The sequence below is a fragment of the Emiliania huxleyi genome (genome assembly GCF_000372725.1).
Source record: "Emiliania huxleyi CCMP1516 unplaced genomic scaffold EMIHUscaffold_68, whole genome shotgun sequence".
NCBI classification, from domain to species: domain Eukaryota; phylum Haptophyta; order Isochrysidales; family Noelaerhabdaceae; genus Emiliania; species Emiliania huxleyi.
Window position 1 is genome coordinate 268,325 of NW_005196900.1, and position 16,059 is coordinate 284,383.

A 16,059-nucleotide genomic window follows, 5' to 3' on the forward strand; every position below is an offset into this window, starting at 1 on the left:
GACATCGGGATGACCAAATTGGTGGACTCTTTATCGCCCGCCGAAGCGGCGGCACGGCAATTTGCGGCGCAGAGGGACGTCATTGCGATGGCCCTGTCCGGCGAAGTCAGTCCGGCAGAGGTGGCGGAGGCAAAAATGGAGTTGGAGGAGGGCGGCGATTTGGCGCCCAAGTGCCTAACCTCAGCTATCTTTAATATTTATCCTACCCGAGCGTAGGCTTGCGCGGTGTTGAAGCCACCCTCAATGCCACCGCCGTCTGTGCTGCCGCCGTCGGGGGGGGGCAAGCCCGGCTCAAAAACTCCAAGAGGCAAGCCGGCTGCCCTCCCTTTGGCAGATCTGCGTGAGCGCACGTTGCCGGCTTCGATGCCGCCGCCGTCGACCTCGCCTCCCTCGCGGCTGCCGCCGGGCTTACCCAAACCTTCGCTTCCCCCGCCTTCGGTGCCGCCCCCACAGGCGCTGTTGGGCGGCAAGCATCAGTGCAAATGGTGCGCGGAGCGTCGCGTACGGGGCTGCCGCGAATGGAGCTGCGCCTCACGATCTCCATTTATCCCACCGTATAGGTGCGGCAAGGTCTTCGACTCGGGCGGGGCGCTCGGCGGCCACCGAAGCGGCAACAAAACGTGCCCCGGCTATAGCGCACACGACATCGGCAGCGCCGATGGCAATGTCGCAGTCGGGACAGGGTCGCCGGCCAGCCCTATGATTCCGCAGCCCTCTGTGCTCCAAAGCAAGCCGGCTTCGATGCCGCCGCCGTCGACCTCGCCTCCCTCGCGGCTGCCGCCGGGCTTACCTCCACCCTCGCTCCCCCCGCCGTCGGTGCCGCCGCCCCCGTCGCTGCTGGCCATATCCGCAGGTAAGATGCCGGTGCCGCCCGCGGAGTACTTGCGACCAGCCACCGCCGCGGCCCGTATCGGCTATGAGGACGTCCAGGAGTTGGGCAACTTCCGCCTCTCGCCCTGCGGGCGGGAGCGCCTGCCGTTGAGCTACGCGCCGCACGAGGCGCTGTCGATCGAGTACGCACGCCGCGTGGTCGACTACGAGAGCTTGCGCGCCTTCGAGACGAGGGACGGGCGCGGCTGGGGCTTGTGCTGCGCAAAACGCCTCGCGCGGGGTGCCATCGTCGTCGAGGCGGTGGGGCGCTGCCTGAGCGAGGCCGAGTTCGCGCAGCTCGGAAATAAGTACGAGCACCACGAGTACGTGGTCTCCTTTGACGACGCAATGCTCGAGAGGAAGCGGGCGGTTGGCGACGACGTTCTCTACATCGACGCGCGGCAGCAGGGCAACATGATGCGGCTGTGCAACGACTCGGAGACGCCAAACCTCAAGCTCATGTAAAAACATCCTGCAAGCGAGACAGGGACGAAGAAGAGTGTGACAGAGACGTCTCACCAAAATTTCACTGTAGGTACTGGCCCCTGCAGCGGGGCGGTATGGAGCCGCCGCCGCTGCCCCGCCGCGCCTTCCTCGTCGCCACAACCGAGATCCCGCCCTTCACCGAGCTCACGTGGTCGTACGGCGTGCACTACCCTCGCCCGTGGCTGTCTCGGCCGCCGCCGAGCGCTCGAGGCAAGCGCGTGAGGGAGGTGAACAGCGACGACGACTCGCCCAAGCCGCCGAGCCTCCCCAAGTTCCAAAAGTGCAACAAGTGGAACAAGACGGCGGGCTGGATCGGCTGCAGCCGCCGCCTCGGGCACAGCGGCCCGTGCAGCACCACAGTCGCTGGAAGGCGGCCGCGCGCCCTCAGCGCAAAAGTGCAAGAGGGGGTGCGCCTCCTCCTGGCCTCCAGCCGCTCCGGCGGGAGCCGAGCTGGCGAGCGGCGGGACACGGCAGGGCGCCCCGGCGGGAACGGGCGGGAACAGGTCGTGCCGCCCCGAGGCGATCGATACCCCTCTTTGTTGAGACGGGCGAGCGACGCCCCCCTGCCTCGGCCTCTGGCGGGCGCTGCCGGCAGCTCGCAGCAGCAAGACGACTCGTCGCAGGTGCAGGCCAGCCTCGAGACGCATACACTCTCTGCCGCCCGCTGCGCGCGTTGTTTCTTGACGGGTCCGTGTTGCTCTGCGCGTAGGAGGCGGGGGCGGACCCGGAGAAGGGCTGCTTTTGCGGGACGGACCGGCACCTGCCGTCAAGCGGCCTCGTGTTCGCCGGGTTCTGGGTGCATTGCGAGCTCTGCGGCCGGTGGTGCCACGGCGAGTGCGCAGGCATGACGCAGCACCAGGCGGACGCAGTGGACTACTTCCACTGCGCGCTCTGCAGCGACAGCGGGCCCACGCTGCAGGATGAGGGGGGGGGGGAGGGCGGGGAGGAGGGCGGGGAGGAGGGCGGGGAGGAGGGCGGGGAGGAGGGCGGGGAGGAGGGCGGGGAGGAGGGCGGGGAGGAGGGGGAGGCGCGGGAGCTGCCGCAGCCGGGTGAGCGCATCCAGGTGCGGTGGCCGGATGGCAAGTGGTACGGGGGCGTGGTTGGCGCGCCGCCCAAGAACGAAGCTCTGCTCATGGAGGGGGCGCTCTACATCGAGTGCGGCGGCGACCCCGCGCGAAGGCGGCGCGCCCAGAGCGCGGCGCCAACCCGCCGCCCGGCTGCCCGCGAGTAGGTACGACGACGGCGCGACATGCTACGACACGCTGCAGGGCTGGCCGTGGAGGCGGGAGCGCGACGCCGCAGCGGCGAGCCGGAGCCAGCTAGGGAGCCAGGTCTCGAGCGGCGAGGTGCCGCGCTCCGCGCCGCGCTACGACTACGACAGGGACGGGCCGCGCCCTTGCAAGCGCTGCATCCGATTCGGCCGCGGCTCCAAGAGCGCGGAGGCGTGCAAGGGCCACCACGGCAACTCGAGGCGGTGCCAGTTCTTCTTCGAGGACGGCAGCGCAAAGCCCGGAGCCCGCCCCTCGCGGCCGCCTCCGCCTCCTCCACCGCCCCCGCGGCCCCAACGGCCGCCGCCGCCCCCGCCCCCGCCCGCGCTCGCGGTCGCCGTCCCCGCGCAGTCAGCGCGGGGCGAACCGGCCGAGGCGCCCAGCCAGGCCGAGCAGGCGGCGCTGGTGGACGGGTTGTTGTGGAAGGGTGCGGCCGCCGAGGGGTGGCTGGTGACCCGCCGGCGACATTGCCGTCGCATCTCTTGCGGCGCCGAGCGTGTGCTCTCCCCCGACGCGCTTGTGGCACACGCGTCTGTAGGCGGGACGAGGCCACGGCGGAGGACGTGCCCATCTACGAGCACCCGTCGACCGAGAAGGCCACCCTCCCCCAACCCCCCCCCCCTCCCGTCCCCTTGCTCGCTTTTCTCCCGCGCTCCGTCGCAGAGCCCCCGCACACCGCTGCGCCCACCCCGTCCCCTCTCCTGACCCCGTCCCCTCTCCTCCACTTAGTCGTTTCAAAGCCGGTCCGACGCGCTGATGTACGCGGCCATGAACCTCAGCCTGTAGTGGGACTTTTGGCCACAGGTTCGTACAGGTACAGGTGCCGAGGGAGTCCAACCGTTCGAGGGAGGGAGGGGGGGAGGGGGGGGGGGGGCAGACAGAGAACGGCGTGTATGACTGGCGCGCACTCTGGCGGTGCACCTTCTTTTGTGCACCTCTAGAGTTGGGAGCAGCCTCGCTCGCAACCCTAGGTAGGTGTCGAAGGATCGTGAGCGGCACTCCTCGCAGTCGTAGCTCTCTGTACGATAGCTTAGCACCCGCGCTCGCAACCCTGCTGGACGGTATAGATAGGATTGAGAGCGCTGTTGTGATGCCTTTCCCTGTGAGAACGCACACAACGCCTCGTGTGTAATGCCCCATGTGTTCCGCGCGCGAGAGAGAGATTTTGAAAACCAACCAGAAATCGCGGCGTGCGACAAGAGAGTGCGTGTGCCCCTTCTTCCGTGCTAGGACGTGTGTAATACAGAGGCCTCGAGCCAGAGGCATGCCCCTAGCTAGGCTTGCGAGCAGTGCTGCTCGCAGCCATAGATTTTGCTCGGATTGTGAAGCGTGCTGGTAGAAGTTAGTAGTGGTAGGCGTCACCAGCCCAGTCACATTCATTGTGAGCGGAACTGCTCTGTCGTCCTAGGATCGTAGGACTGTGAGCGTGGGTGCTAACCATCGCACAGAGATGCCTGCGAGATTGCGAGGCTGGAGTCTCGAGGGCTGAGCGTGCCGCATATCACAAACAACCCTTCGACACCTAGAGGTAGGATAGTAAGGATCGCGAGCGAGGCAGGCTGCTCCCAGCCCTAATTTGTGCAGAAAATGAAGGTTCAGCTCCACTCGTATGTGTGTGTACTGAGGCGAGGCACAGTCTGGCTAGTCAGTGTGAGCAGTGACTGGATGGACACCACAGACGCTATCGCTATGCATGTATGTGTGATCGCAACTACCCGGGTTCGCTCAGAGAAAAAAACACCCGCGAGAGCTCTGTCTGCTGGGCCCACGCCGCTGATCGCGCGCTGCACAGCTGGAGAGAGGATGCCTCGCTGCGCGACGATGGGGCGAGCAGAGCTGGTCAGCGCGCTTGGCGACGAGCAGGGCTCGCGCGGGCTGCGCCAGAGGCTGCTGGCGGCGCCCTCGGCCGCCAGCTCAGCCGCGCTGGTCGGCGGCCTCGCGCAATGCGTCTCATCCTTTCGTCCAGACAGGCACGCGCTATTGGTCGACGCGGTGCTGAGCCTGCACTGGCGGTCCTTCCAGCGTCCGCTCCCTTCGATGCCAGCGGTCGTGCTCCAGTTCGTGGAGGAGCTGGTCAGCGCCGCGCCAGCGTTTCTGCGGCAGTGCATCTCGGCTCTGACGCACTCCTTCCTTCCGGTCGAGGGCGACGAGGCGGGCGACGGAGGCGGCGAGGACGTCGGGGCGGAGGCATCGACGGCGGCGCTCGTGCACAAGACGCTCGCCGCTCTTCTGCGCGGCTGCCCGATGGGCACCGACTTCGTCTTTGAGTCTCTGCGCACGACGTTTCCGCACAAGCGGCGAGACGCGCACGCGCACGTCACGTTCCTGCGCCATTGCCTCGCGGTGCTGCGCTATTCGCCCGCGCTGCTCAAGCGCGTGGTCGGGCTGCTCGTCGCGCGGATGGTCGAGCTCGACGTCGAGATTGCGCTGCAGCAGCGCCACCTCGAGGAGGCGGAGGGCGAGGAGGACGACGAGCCCATCTTCGAGGTGGACCTGGGCGACTCGGTGCAGGACGAGCTCGCAAAGATGCGGAAGAACGCCGACAAGCTCGACGGGATGATGGCCCTCATGTTCGAGTTCATCGCCGAGACGTGCGGCCAGCGCCGGTCGGTGCCTTTTGCCGCCGGCGCCGCGACGGCGGCGGCGGTAACGGCCGCCGCCAGTGACGCGGCGGGCGGGTCGGCCGCGGGAGAGCCGGAGGCGGAGCTGCCCGACGGCACGGGTGACGCCGAGCGGCTGCTGCACGCGCTGCTCGTCGCCTTTCACGAGTCGCTCCTCTACACGCACAAGTGCCGCTGCGTGCAGTTTTTGCTCTTCTTTGCGTGCTCCTTCTCGCCAACCTTCACCGACGCCTTCCTCGGCCTGCTGCTGCGGCAGGTGGTCAACGAGCAGATCCACTCCGAGGCGCGCATCGCCTCGGCCGCCTACGCCGCCTCCTTCCTCGCGCGCGCCTCCTTCGTCCCCCTGCCCGCGGTGCTGCCGCCGCTGCAGCAGCTGCTGCTCTGGGCCGATCAGTACCAAACCGACGCCACGGCGCGGGCGGGCGGCGGCGGCGCGCAGCTGGACGTGGCGCTCCACGGCGTCTTTTACGCCGTGATGCAGGGCGCGCTCTACCTGCTCTGCTACAAGCACGCCGCGCTCCTCGCGCCCGAGGCGGCCGAGGCGCGCGAGGCGACGGGCGCGCTCGTCGGCCGGCTCATCGGCGGCGCGCTCAACCCGCTCAAGTTCTGCCAGGAGGCGGTCCTCATCGAGTTCGAGCGGCTCGGCCTCGTCCCAGCGTGCACCGCCATCGTCGCCGCCAACGAGGGCACCGCCGTCGGCTCGCGCGACTGCCGCGGCGGCCAGAACCGGCTGGACGACTTCTTCCCGTTCGACCCGCTGCTCCTCAAGGTCTCCTCCGGCTACGTGCAGCCGCTCTACCAGGTGTGGACCCCGTCGCCGGCGCGCTGCCACGCGGAGCGCGAGAGCGAGAAGTCCGCCCTCTCCGAGTCCCTCGCCTCGGACGCCTCCGAGGTGGTTGGCCGCTCGCTGCAAGGCATGTCCCTCACGCCCGCCGGACACACGCCCATCGACGACATGGAGGCGCTCATGCAGAGGCGATTCGCCGAGCAGGGCCAGCTTCTGCTACAGTACTGAGCGCCCACATTCCCGTGAGACTATGTGGCCTCTCTCCCCGATTGTGCTCGCGCTCGTGTGTCGCGATAGCGCGCGCGCGGCCGCCTGGCCACACGAGTCACGCACGAGCGATCTCTACGTTCTTGTGTGGCCACCCGCCTGTGCTGTGATTTCCTGCAAGCGGATATATATCATATGACGCGCACACGAATGCCATGCTGAATGCGCCGCCTCCACCGGAATCCGGATGCGCACTGATTCTGAGTCTACATCTCGTACCCGCGTGCAACCTGAGTGCCGACGGTCTCTTGAGAACGTTTTGATATTTGGCCCTGATATTTGGCTGCGATGTTCTGCAACACCGCCTGGGCTGGCCATCTGTACGTGGCGATCGGGCCCGGGCGGCGACAACAGCCTCGTGGTCACTGGCGGAGCGCCGGAGCCGAATACGACTACAGCGTGGTCCGCTGGGGGTCGTGCGCCGCAGACGCGTCACGCACGCAGCGCTTGTGCGCCTTGATCATGTGCCGAAAGTGGAGCTGGAAGGGCGAGAAGTAGGCCTCGAGGCTGGAGCGGAGCTGCGGAGTGAGCGGGTTGAGGGCGAACGGCATGTCTCGCTCGTCCAGCGCCGCGCCAGCGGTCGGCAGCCGCCGTAGCTTGTCGAGCGCCGTCGCATTGATTCCCTGCAGGCCGACAAATCTGAGGAGCGCCTTGAGCGGCTCTCGCTGACCAGAGTTGGCGGTGGTGGGAGCCCGCAGCCTCGGCTGCTCCTGCGCCGTCGTCTGGAGGGCCTCGCCGATGGTCCGGCGCGGGGGAAGCCCGGGCGAGAACCACTTGAGCCCGGTGAAGGCGGACCGCTCGAGTATGAGCAGTTGTCGGCAAGGGATGGAGGCCAGCCAGAGCGGGAGCGTCAGCGAGTAGTGCGAGGGCTGCAGCGCCCGAGGCGGGCACATGCCAGGAGAGCAGCTGCGAAGGAGCGCGCCCTTGTGGCCGTCGATGCGCCTGGCGCACAAGGAGCCGCACCGCAGCAGCAACTCGGCCGATGCATTCGGCCTGAGCGCGCAGCCACGGTAGCACTCGAGCTCCGACGAGAGGTGGACTTGCGCCGAGAGCTTCTCGCAGCCCACCGCAGCATAGGGCGCGTACGGGAAAGTGGGCGAGTCCCCGTCCCCGCCCCACTGGGCGCGCGGGTCTTTCCAGGGCGGGCGCGCGACCAAGGCACCACCCCGGAACTCGACGCTCGCCGGGTCGTGCGCACACCGCTGCAGCAGCCAGCGAGTCTGCTGGAGCCACGCCCTTTGCACTGGATCAGCAACCAGCAGCACCACCCGGGCGGTGGGGAAGTAGACCCGGATCTGCGCGGGCAAGCAGGCACGGCGCGAGGAGCCCTCAAGCGAGCCGTACCTCTCTGACACCTCCCACGCGAGCGAGCAAGGATCCGCCCACCGCCAACGCAACCTGTCCAAGTATGTGTGCCGCGTCTGCTCTGCGCCGTATCTGCTCGTGCCGCTCCAAAAATTGAGCTCCGTTCGCTTCGGCTCGCAGGCGTTCGGTAGCCGCTGGAGCACGCCCACGAGCGCCGTCACACCCGAGGACGGGTAGCCCGCTCCGATGACGAGCCGAGGCGGCAGGGAGCTGGCCTGCTGCGGCGCCATCACCAATGACGAGAGAGAGCAGGTGCGGTTGACGAACGCCTCGTTGGAGGCACGCTGGCGTGCAAGCCGCCGCGAAAGTGCTTCGGCGGCCGAGGCGGCCCTGTCCGCAGCCTCGGCGTCCACGCCATGCCTCTTCTCCAGCACGGCAGAGGCGGCGATCATAGCCAACGGCACGACCACTGCGAGCAGCGTGCGCAGGCTAAGCAGCGTGCGCAGGCTGAACAGCTCCATATTGCCCAGAGGCTAGCGAGAAGAAGAGGGTCGGGGGTTGGCTCTTGGCAAGGCGTTCCTCGTCGGCGACGAAACGTTTGCCCAGGGGGCCACACCGCGATATTGCGGCGAGCGTCCGCTCGCACCCCCCCAGCGAACTTGTGCGTGCCTTTCTTTCGCCGCTTTTACTTCTTTTCTTTTGTGAAAAAAGTTCTCCTTAATTCTTCTATCTAGTTGGAGAGCGTGAGAGAGTTGTTGTTTGTTGAAGAGCGAAAATAGAAAGAAAACACACGCCAACGAGGGATAGGGAGGAGGACAGGGTCCCCACCTGCACGAGCAGGATTTTGGAAGGACGATCAGGGGCACATTTTCAGTGTATGTAGCTCTTACGTACATTCCCGGAGGAGGACTGCTGACGGGGTTTGCGATGAGGAGCGATCCGAACGTGGCATTTTCGCCGGCACACGTGGGGCTCTCTCTGCTCCTGAACTGACAAGCAAGGCCAGCACTTGGAGCACTTGGAGTGCAGTCGGCAACCTCACATCCAGGGCCGGTGAGCTGAGAAGCGCATCCAGCGGGCCGCCAGCAGGTGTGTTTTATTTTTGCTTGGGGCGGGGGGGCGGGTATCATGATGAAATTCTGCAAAAACCTGACCGGCCCCTGCCCTGCCCCTACCTACCTACCTACCTACCTACCTTACTAATGGGAAACTAAAAAAGAAATCACGCGACGGGTAAAGGTGGTATATACACCAACTAAAGTGATGGCTGGTGGTACTCTCCTGCAACCACAGTCCTTCCTGTGACATGGCAGGCCACTCTCAAGCCCTACATGCTACAAGCACCAGATCAACGACTTGGGGAGGGTTGACATCGTGATTTGCGCGGAAAATTTCTTTTTCTGCTGTGAAAATTCCGGCGTGAGAGAGGGAAAAACCCGACGGGAGGGCCCAGACCCTACCCTACATACCCGCCCCTAGCAAAAATAAAACACACCCGCGGCCACGCAGATTTTCGCAAGACGCCCGGTCGAATGTTCGGCAGACAGACAAAATAACCTCCAACTCCCTCAGTTTCTAGGACTCCCCTCTCAATGACCACCTCTATACACATTCGAGGTGGCCTTATCTTATGGAGGGAAGTGCTAGAATCATCATCTAGGAGGGAGGGGCCCCCCCGCCCGACCCGCGGATACTCCCTCTCGCGCCGGTTCGGCACGCGGGAGATTGCCACGTGGACGGAGGGGTTATTTTGCGAGGTGGAGGCCGACCTCTCAAGCAAGCTCGAGAGGCTTCGGATACCGGGGCTATCCAGAGAGATCTATTACGCCCTTTCTCCTCAACGGCTATCCCTGCTTCGGCACCGGGATTTCTTTTGCAGGTGCTGCGCCCTGCGTGGTCCCCGGTTTGGACCGGAATGTTCGGCAAGCGCGGCCCAGCTGTGGAGGAGACACATGCTTCCCTGCGTGACCACATCTTTAACCGGGACATTGGCGCGCTGGAGGCTTCTCTCGCATCGCTCCGCTGGGCCAGCACTGCCGTCAATCACCGCTCGTCCGACACGACGCCGCTGCTGCTTCTCGCTGCGACGCAGGACGACGCGCCGTCTGTGTCGCTGCTTCTCAGGGCACGCGCCAGCATCAACATAGCTGACAGCTCGGGCGCCACTGCCGCCTTTGTCGCCGCTCGCAGCAACGCTGCCGCCGCGCTCGAGGTGCTGATTCGCAGCGGCTGCGACGTCAACCAACCGCGCGCGTCTGGGGCGACGCCGCTGTACGTCGCAGCACAAAACGACTCGCGAGCCGCGCTCGCGATGCTGATCGCGGGCGGCGCCGCTGTCGACGCGCCGAAGGAGGGCGGCTTCACGCCCCTCCTCATCGCGGCGATGCGCGGCCACGCACCGTGCGTGAGCGCGCTGCTGCAGGCCAGGCCCGCTCCCGTCCCTAGAGCCCGCGCCGCTGGGAGGCTGAGTCGTTCGCGTCTTGTCTGCCGCAGGCCGGCGCCGACCCAGACCGCGCGTACGATGTCGCGGACCGGTGGAGTGCGCTGATGGTTGCGGCACACCTGGACCAGCGCGACGTGCTCGAGGCGCTCTGCCGGGCGGGAGCTTCGGTGCTGCTCCGCGACGCTGGCGGGCGGACGGCGCGGGAGGTAGCCGAGGCGGCGGGGCACGAGTCGGCGGCCGCGCTGCTGCAGGGGCGGGAGGAGGAGGAGGCGCTCGAGGCGGAGGCTGCGTCGCAGGAGGGGCCGTCCAAGCAGCGGGAGGCTTCTCGACGGCACAGCATCTCGTCCGGCGATGGATGAATAGGAGGGGCTGCTGCAAGAGGTGCGCCAGCTCGGGCCCGTGCAGGCGTCGCTGCAGCTCGAGTCGGACGCCATCGCGGCGCTGCAGCCGCAGTGCGCGCGCCTGATTGGCGAGGAGGAGACGTTCGTCGGCGCGGCGCGGCTGCAGCAGCAGTGCCTGCTCGCCACCCAGACGCTGCTCCCCGCGAGACGAGCATCGCTGGAGCGGCGCAGGCTCGAGGCGGAGATCACGGCGCTCGAGGTGCGGGCTGGAGAGGCGGAGCAGGCGCGCCCTCTTCTCTCTCTCTCCCTCCTCCGGCGGCCGGCGAGGGCGGTGCGCGCTTCGACTCGAGCGCCGTTCTGGGTATGTAGGCGTACCGCGCCGCCGTGGCGGCGGTGCGAGACTCGCCCGACGACGTGGCGGCGCTTCCCGCGCGCGACGGCGCCGCCGCCACTTACGCCACCGTGCTGGCACTCGCCCCTCCGCCTGAAGCTGCGAGGCGCGAGCAGTGCGTCCCTCACCTTCTTCGGCGCGAGTAGGCCGCCCTCCGCCTGAAGCTCGAGGCGCGGCGCACGGGGAGCCTCAAGGCGGCTGCGGCCAAGGCGGAGCTCGAGGCGGCGCTGCCAGCGCTGGGAGGGCTGCCGTCATGCCAAGGCGGGCCGCCGTTGGCCGCTGCAGCGCACGAGGCGGGGCCGGCTCCGGCCGGTGAGCCGGCGCCGAGCATACCGGAGGCGCTCGGCGAGGCGCTTCCGGTCCTGCGCGCGATGCTCGGCCAGGCGGGCGAGGTGCGAGTGGGTGGGATGAGACGCGAGTGGATGAGACTGGATGCTGCTCGTCCAGGTGGGCGAGGCGAACCGGGAGACGCAGGAGGCGATGGCGACGCTGCGGCGGGCGCTCGACCGCGAGCTCGAGCTGCTGGCGGCAGTCAAGGGTCCGCTCGCCGTCGCCACGGCGAGATGCGGCGCCGCCCTCTCGGCGGGCGCTTCGGAGGCGCTGAGCGGCGACGCCGAGGCGGAGCTCGCGATGGCGCAGCAGCACGCGTCGGTCGTCGATCAGGAGGAGCGCCTCGCGGCCGGCGCAAAGGTGCTGGCAGAGGCGACTGCCGCGATGCAGCGCCTCGCCTCGCTCTCGGAGCAGAAGCTCTCCCTCGAGGACGAGATCGACGGCTTGCGGCGGGGAGAGGACTCGACTGAGGCGGTCGAGGCGCGGCGCGCGGCGGCAGTCGCGCAGATGGACGCGTTGGCCGCCGAAGCAGCGTTGGCGAGGGCGACTCTCTCCGACCCGGCGCTGCGGAAGGGGCTGCAGGCGCACTATCCGGAGGCTGCCTGCAAAGGCGACTTCTTCCTCGGCTTGTGGCCCGAGGAGGCCCCGGCCGAGGAGGGCGCTCCACCGTGTCCGGCTGACGAGGATGACTCCACGGACGCCGCTGCGCCGCAGGAGAGTGAAGCGCCATCCATGCCGCCGCCGTCGACGCCGCCGCCTTCGATGCCGCCGCCTTCGATGCCACCCCCGTCAACTCCTCCCCCGTCCATGCCGCCGCCTTCGACACCACCCCCGTCCATTCCCCCCCCCTCGGCGTCGCCGCCTCCGATGGAGGGCGCGTTCCCTCCAGACGCAGCGCCCACTGTGCATGCCACTGTGACAGAGGGCGAGTAATGCGGGCGGGGCCGGAGGCCCGCATTCTGCCGCGTCCGTGTGTTGTCCGGTCTGCGCGCGAGCGAGACACACTGAGAAATAAATATCTTTACTTCCAACACCCGGACGTTCCCAGGGTGATGGAAGGTTCGACGCACCCCCGGACTGGGCAGAGAGGTCCCAGGGCACGCTCCTGGGCCACTCCACCCCGCCCCCACTTGCCCTGACTGCACATGTGTCTCGCAGGATAGCGTCGCCGTTTGTCGGGGCACGCTATCCTGCGAGACACACTGAGATGTTTTACTTTAAATCCCGAATCATCCTCTATCCATCTCTCGGGACGAAAAAATCGCTCAGGGAGAACAGACGCCATGTGTCATGTCCCCATGACAGACGCCTGGGGTATATCCCCCCTGCGCCTCAGGCGCCTAGGTCCAGTCGTCCAGACAGGGCTGCGTGATGCCACTGCTCGGGAGACGCGCAGAGATGGGAGTCGGAAAGTCCGCCTGCCGAATCGCATTGCGACGCCCTTCCTCCTCCCTCCACTGCGCCATCTGCGCCATCTGCCCGAGCCGGCCTTGCCCGTAGCCCGCGAAGCTCGCGCCGCTGTCCACAGCCGACTGGCCGGTGGGCTCTTTTCCGGAGCACCCGCGGTAGCTGGCGGCGTGGAGAGGAGAGCCCTGCACTGGGCCCCGCGGCTCGAAAGGGTCGTGTCGCGTCGGCGCGTGGGTCGGGTCGAACGGGTCGGGTAGCTGGGTCGGCTGGCTGCTCAGCACGCCGCTGGCGGCCTCCTCCCGCGGCGCGGCCTCGCCCGCCTTGTTGCCGCCCGCGGGGCTCAGCCACGCGGGAATGGCCCTAGGAGTGGCCGTCCCAACCCCGGGCGCCTCGGCTGGCGCGCAGTCCGCCGCGGCGGCCTGCACGACGGTGTGGCTGTCGATCGCCTCGCCCAGCCGACGCTGCATCTGGTCCCACGCGCGCTCACCTGCCGGCAGCACGTGGCCCGCCTCGAGGGAGCTCTGCAGCCGCTCCAGCAAAATGCTGTGGAGCGCCGACTCCCGACCCGCCTCGCCGGCAGCGCCGCCAGCTGGAAAGCGGTCGAACTCGTCGATGTACCCTGCGGCAGGGAGATGCGGCAAGCAGATGCGGCGGGGAGAGGGCGAAAGTTGGGTCGGGGGAGGCGGAGGGGGAGGGAGGGGGCCGCTACAACACAGGGTAACGCTAGCGGGTGTGGTGGGCTGCGCGCACTGATGTCGTCGAAGCCGTCGCCATCGACGCGAGAGTAGCGAGAGCGGCCGCGGTTGCCGCGGCCATCTCCCTCGCAGCAGCAGCAGCAGCACGCACAGTAGCTCTGCAGGCAGCGGCAGCAGGCGCGGAGGCAGAGGCAGCAGGCGGCCAGCTCCAGCGCCAGAGCGAGCAGCCAGCGGTGCCGCTGCGCCGCCTCATTCAGCGCGTCGCTCGAGATGCCCAGCGTGTCGACCCACGCGTCCATCTCGTTGACGTGCAGCCACTGCAGCGAGCCCTGCAGCGCACCGTCGAGCAGCCCGTGCGCTGCCCTGGCCGCCATCGTGGCCGCAGTGCCCGCGTGCTCCAAAAACTCGTCCACCGCGTCGCCCAGCCTATCCGCATCGTCTGCCTCCGCCTCCGCCAAGTCGTGCGACTCGCCTCTCTCGCCACCGTCGCCCTCCGTCGCCCCCGCTCGCCCTCCCTCCCCCGGCTCCACTCGCCCCCCCTCCCCCACTCGCCCTCCGTCCCTCGCTCGAGCCTCATCGCCTCCGCTCTCTCCCGACACCGCCGGCTCGGGTCTGGACGCCGGCCTCGTGCCGGCCATGGGGCGGGTCTTCGGTCCTTTCGCCCCCTTCGGGCGTTTCGAGCCCTTCGGCGGCAGCAGAGGAAGTGCGGGCAGCGGCGGCAGTGGCGGCGGCGTCGGCGATGGCGGAAGTGTGAGCGGCGGCGGCGGCGGCGGCGGCGGCGGCGGCGATGGAAAGGCGGGCGGCGGCGGCGGTGGAATCGCCAGTGGCGGCGGTGGCGATTGTGGCGACGGCGGAGGTGCAAGCGGCGGTGGCGACTGTGGCGACGGCGGAGGTGCAAGCGGCGGTGGCGATTGTGGCGACGACGGAGGTGGCGGCGGCGGCGGCAGGGGCACCGGTGCCGGCATCGGCGGCGGCGGCGTCGGTGGGGCTGGGGACGGCGGCGGCGGCGGCGGCGGCGGCGACGATGGTGCAGGCGGGGGTGGCAGTGAGGGCGGTGGCTTCTTCCTCTTCTTCTTCTTTTGCGGCGGCGGCGCAACCGCTGACAGTGTAGAGCCTGTCGGTGCAGAGGGAGAGGCGATGCACTCGTACCACGGCTCAGTGTGCCAGGCATCGGCGGCCTTCCACGTCTTCGAGAGGCCGGCGCAGCAGACGCCGTTTCGCGGAGGCGCGAAGGCGTCCTCGCCTTCCGGCGCGCACGGCGCTGCCGCTGGCGGCGGCGGCGTTGGCAGCGAGGTCTTTGGATCGGGCAAGCACTGGTACCACGGCGTCTCGTGAAAGGCATCCGCGGCCTTCCACGTCTTCGAGAGGCCGGCGCAGCAGACGCCGTTTCGCGGAGGCGCGAAGGCGTCCTCGCCGATTGGCGCGCACGGCGCTGCGCCCTGCGCCGGCCACTCCATACGTCTGTATATCACCTGGTTAGAGCTCTACACCCCGACAACAACGACCCATTTTTGAGACCTCGCTGAGGTGTACATGCATATGACCAGCGGCGCGACTCCCTGGCCTGGCCAGTCCCGTGCCCAGTGAAAAATTCGTTTGGTTTCGCCTTCTTACGAGAACTCGTCAAGTACCCACCCAGATCCGTCGTGGTGTACCCTGTGTACGGGGTGCGGAGAGGCGCCTCTCTCCAAAGAAGCGAGAGTGTAGCAACCTACTCTCAGGCGACAACTCTAATATCTCGAGACGTCCGCATCTGAACGTGAATGAAGGCGGGGACGATGAGCTGCGGCTCGCGTTTGGGCAGGGGCTGTGGGGCGGCAGACTGCCAGACGACTGGCAGGTGATAGACGCGGAAATGTTCGCGGTGCTGGCTTACCTGCGTAAGATGGCAACGGCGGAGGATGCGGCGGACAGGAGGTGCCTCGTCTTGAGCGACTGCAAGCCCGCGCTACAGCAGATCGAGGCGGCGTACCGAAAAGGCTCTCTCGAGGGGCTCCGGGAGTGGGATCGAGGAGGTTGCCTGGAGGGGATATGCAGATATCGCGCCCAGCTTGAATCCGTCACGTTCCTGTGGGTACCGAGGCAGCCACGCGGGGTGCGCTAGCAACGCCTACGCCGACGCCGCGGCGACGGCATACATGGGGGCCAGCGAGATTGAGGATGCCACCGCCGTCATCCGTGAAGCAGTGAGGACACGCCCGTGCCTATACACGGACCGCCGGAGGACGGCAGACAGAGAGTGGGGGCGGGACGTACTGGACCGGAGGACCTATTACGCCACACGCGGCCACACGAACGAGTGGGTGCGAGGACGGCTCGGCGAGGGGCTCACGGCGGGGTCGCACACGGCAGGGGTGACGGGGCCGCTGTGGAGCGATGTGGTCAGGGGAACGACGAGACACAAATGGGACAAGCGCCAGCGGATCAAGGATCAGCACGGCGAGCGCGAGATTGAATTCGCCGATGTGGATGATCACAACGTGGTGACAAAGACCGTCATAGGAGCGCGGTTGCGGCAGCAGGCGGGGGTGCCACACGGAGCGCACCACGAGAGGATCATGCGGGGAGAGGTGGGGAGAGATACCCCGGGCGCCGCCACAAGGAGCGAACTCAAGGGCTGCCTCGTCTGTAAGGCCGCGAGGGACGCGGCGAGGAGGGCAACGCTAAAGCGGGACCCGCTGTGTCTCTTTGACGCCGTTCACGGACCTTGAACAAGAAATTCGGCGAGTTTTGCGGCCGGCCGCACCGTTGGCGTGATGGACTCAATCTCAGCCTTCCAGCCTGAGCTAGATGCGCCTTCGTCCGCGTCGGCGTCGCCCACCCGTGCCTCGTCTCCAGGGTTGCCGCG

At 67.7% G+C, this 16,059-nt stretch overlaps 5 protein-coding genes across 5 annotated transcripts; 4 read left to right on the forward strand and 1 right to left on the reverse strand.

The window, feature by feature from the left end:
• Positions 1–363: 363 nt before the first annotated feature.
• On the forward strand, positions 364–1,335 carry EMIHUDRAFT_216151 (hypothetical protein; the record flags this gene model as incomplete). Its single annotated transcript, XM_005762386.1, has 3 exons — positions 364–485; positions 561–717; positions 931–1,335. 3 exons carry the CDS (start codon positions 364–366, stop codon positions 1,333–1,335), a joined length of 684 nt encoding a protein of 227 aa, XP_005762443.1.
• A 95-nt stretch (positions 1,336–1,430) lies between these two features.
• EMIHUDRAFT_216152 (hypothetical protein) lies at positions 1,431–3,410 on the forward strand (the record flags this gene model as incomplete). Its single annotated transcript, XM_005762387.1, has 6 exons — positions 1,431–1,763; positions 2,066–2,224; positions 2,420–2,511; positions 2,588–2,830; positions 3,163–3,207; positions 3,365–3,410. 6 exons carry the CDS (start codon positions 1,431–1,433, stop codon positions 3,408–3,410), a joined length of 918 nt encoding a protein of 305 aa, XP_005762444.1.
• A 980-nt stretch (positions 3,411–4,390) lies between these two features.
• On the forward strand, positions 4,391–6,444 carry EMIHUDRAFT_452776 (hypothetical protein). The gene is made up of 4 exons (XM_005762388.1): positions 4,391–4,760; positions 4,839–5,234; positions 5,325–5,597; positions 5,727–6,444. The coding sequence occupies exons 1-4, from the start codon at positions 4,428–4,430 to the stop codon at positions 6,258–6,260; spliced, it is 1,536 nt and encodes a 511-aa protein (XP_005762445.1). The 5' UTR covers positions 4,391–4,427; the 3' UTR covers positions 6,261–6,444.
• A 3,075-nt stretch (positions 6,445–9,519) lies between these two features.
• Positions 9,520–12,042, forward strand: EMIHUDRAFT_216155 (hypothetical protein; the record flags this gene model as incomplete). The annotated part of the gene is made up of 7 exons (XM_005762389.1): positions 9,520–10,008; positions 10,098–10,253; positions 10,411–10,647; positions 10,758–10,850; positions 10,926–11,171; positions 11,254–11,827; positions 12,005–12,042. The coding sequence occupies 7 exons, from the start codon at positions 9,520–9,522 to the stop codon at positions 12,040–12,042; spliced, it is 1,833 nt and encodes a 610-aa protein (XP_005762446.1).
• Positions 12,043–12,449: 407 nt separating this feature from the next.
• Positions 12,450–14,668, reverse strand: EMIHUDRAFT_216156 (hypothetical protein; the record flags this gene model as incomplete). The annotated part of the gene is made up of 5 exons (XM_005762390.1): positions 12,450–13,135; positions 13,226–13,265; positions 13,499–13,660; positions 13,811–13,894; positions 14,309–14,668. The coding sequence occupies 5 exons, from the start codon at positions 14,666–14,668 to the stop codon at positions 12,450–12,452; spliced, it is 1,332 nt and encodes a 443-aa protein (XP_005762447.1).
• Between the last annotated feature and the right edge of the window lie 1,391 nt (positions 14,669–16,059).

What these genes read in the sequence shown, in the direction of transcription:
- EMIHUDRAFT_452776 (XM_005762388.1), top strand. Translation starts at nt 4,428, where the DNA reads ATGCCTCGCTGCGCGACGATGGGGCGAGCAGAGCTGGTCAGCGCGCTT. An exon ending in CGTGCGGCCAGCGCCGGTCG is followed by an intron (nt 5,235 to 5,324) that starts GTGCCTTTTGCC and finishes GGAGAGCCGGAG; the next exon opens with GCGGAGCTGCCCGACGGCAC. An exon ending in CCTTCGTCCCCCTGCCCGCG is followed by an intron (nt 5,598 to 5,726) that starts GTGCTGCCGCCG and finishes GCCGTGATGCAG; the next exon opens with GGCGCGCTCTACCTGCTCTG.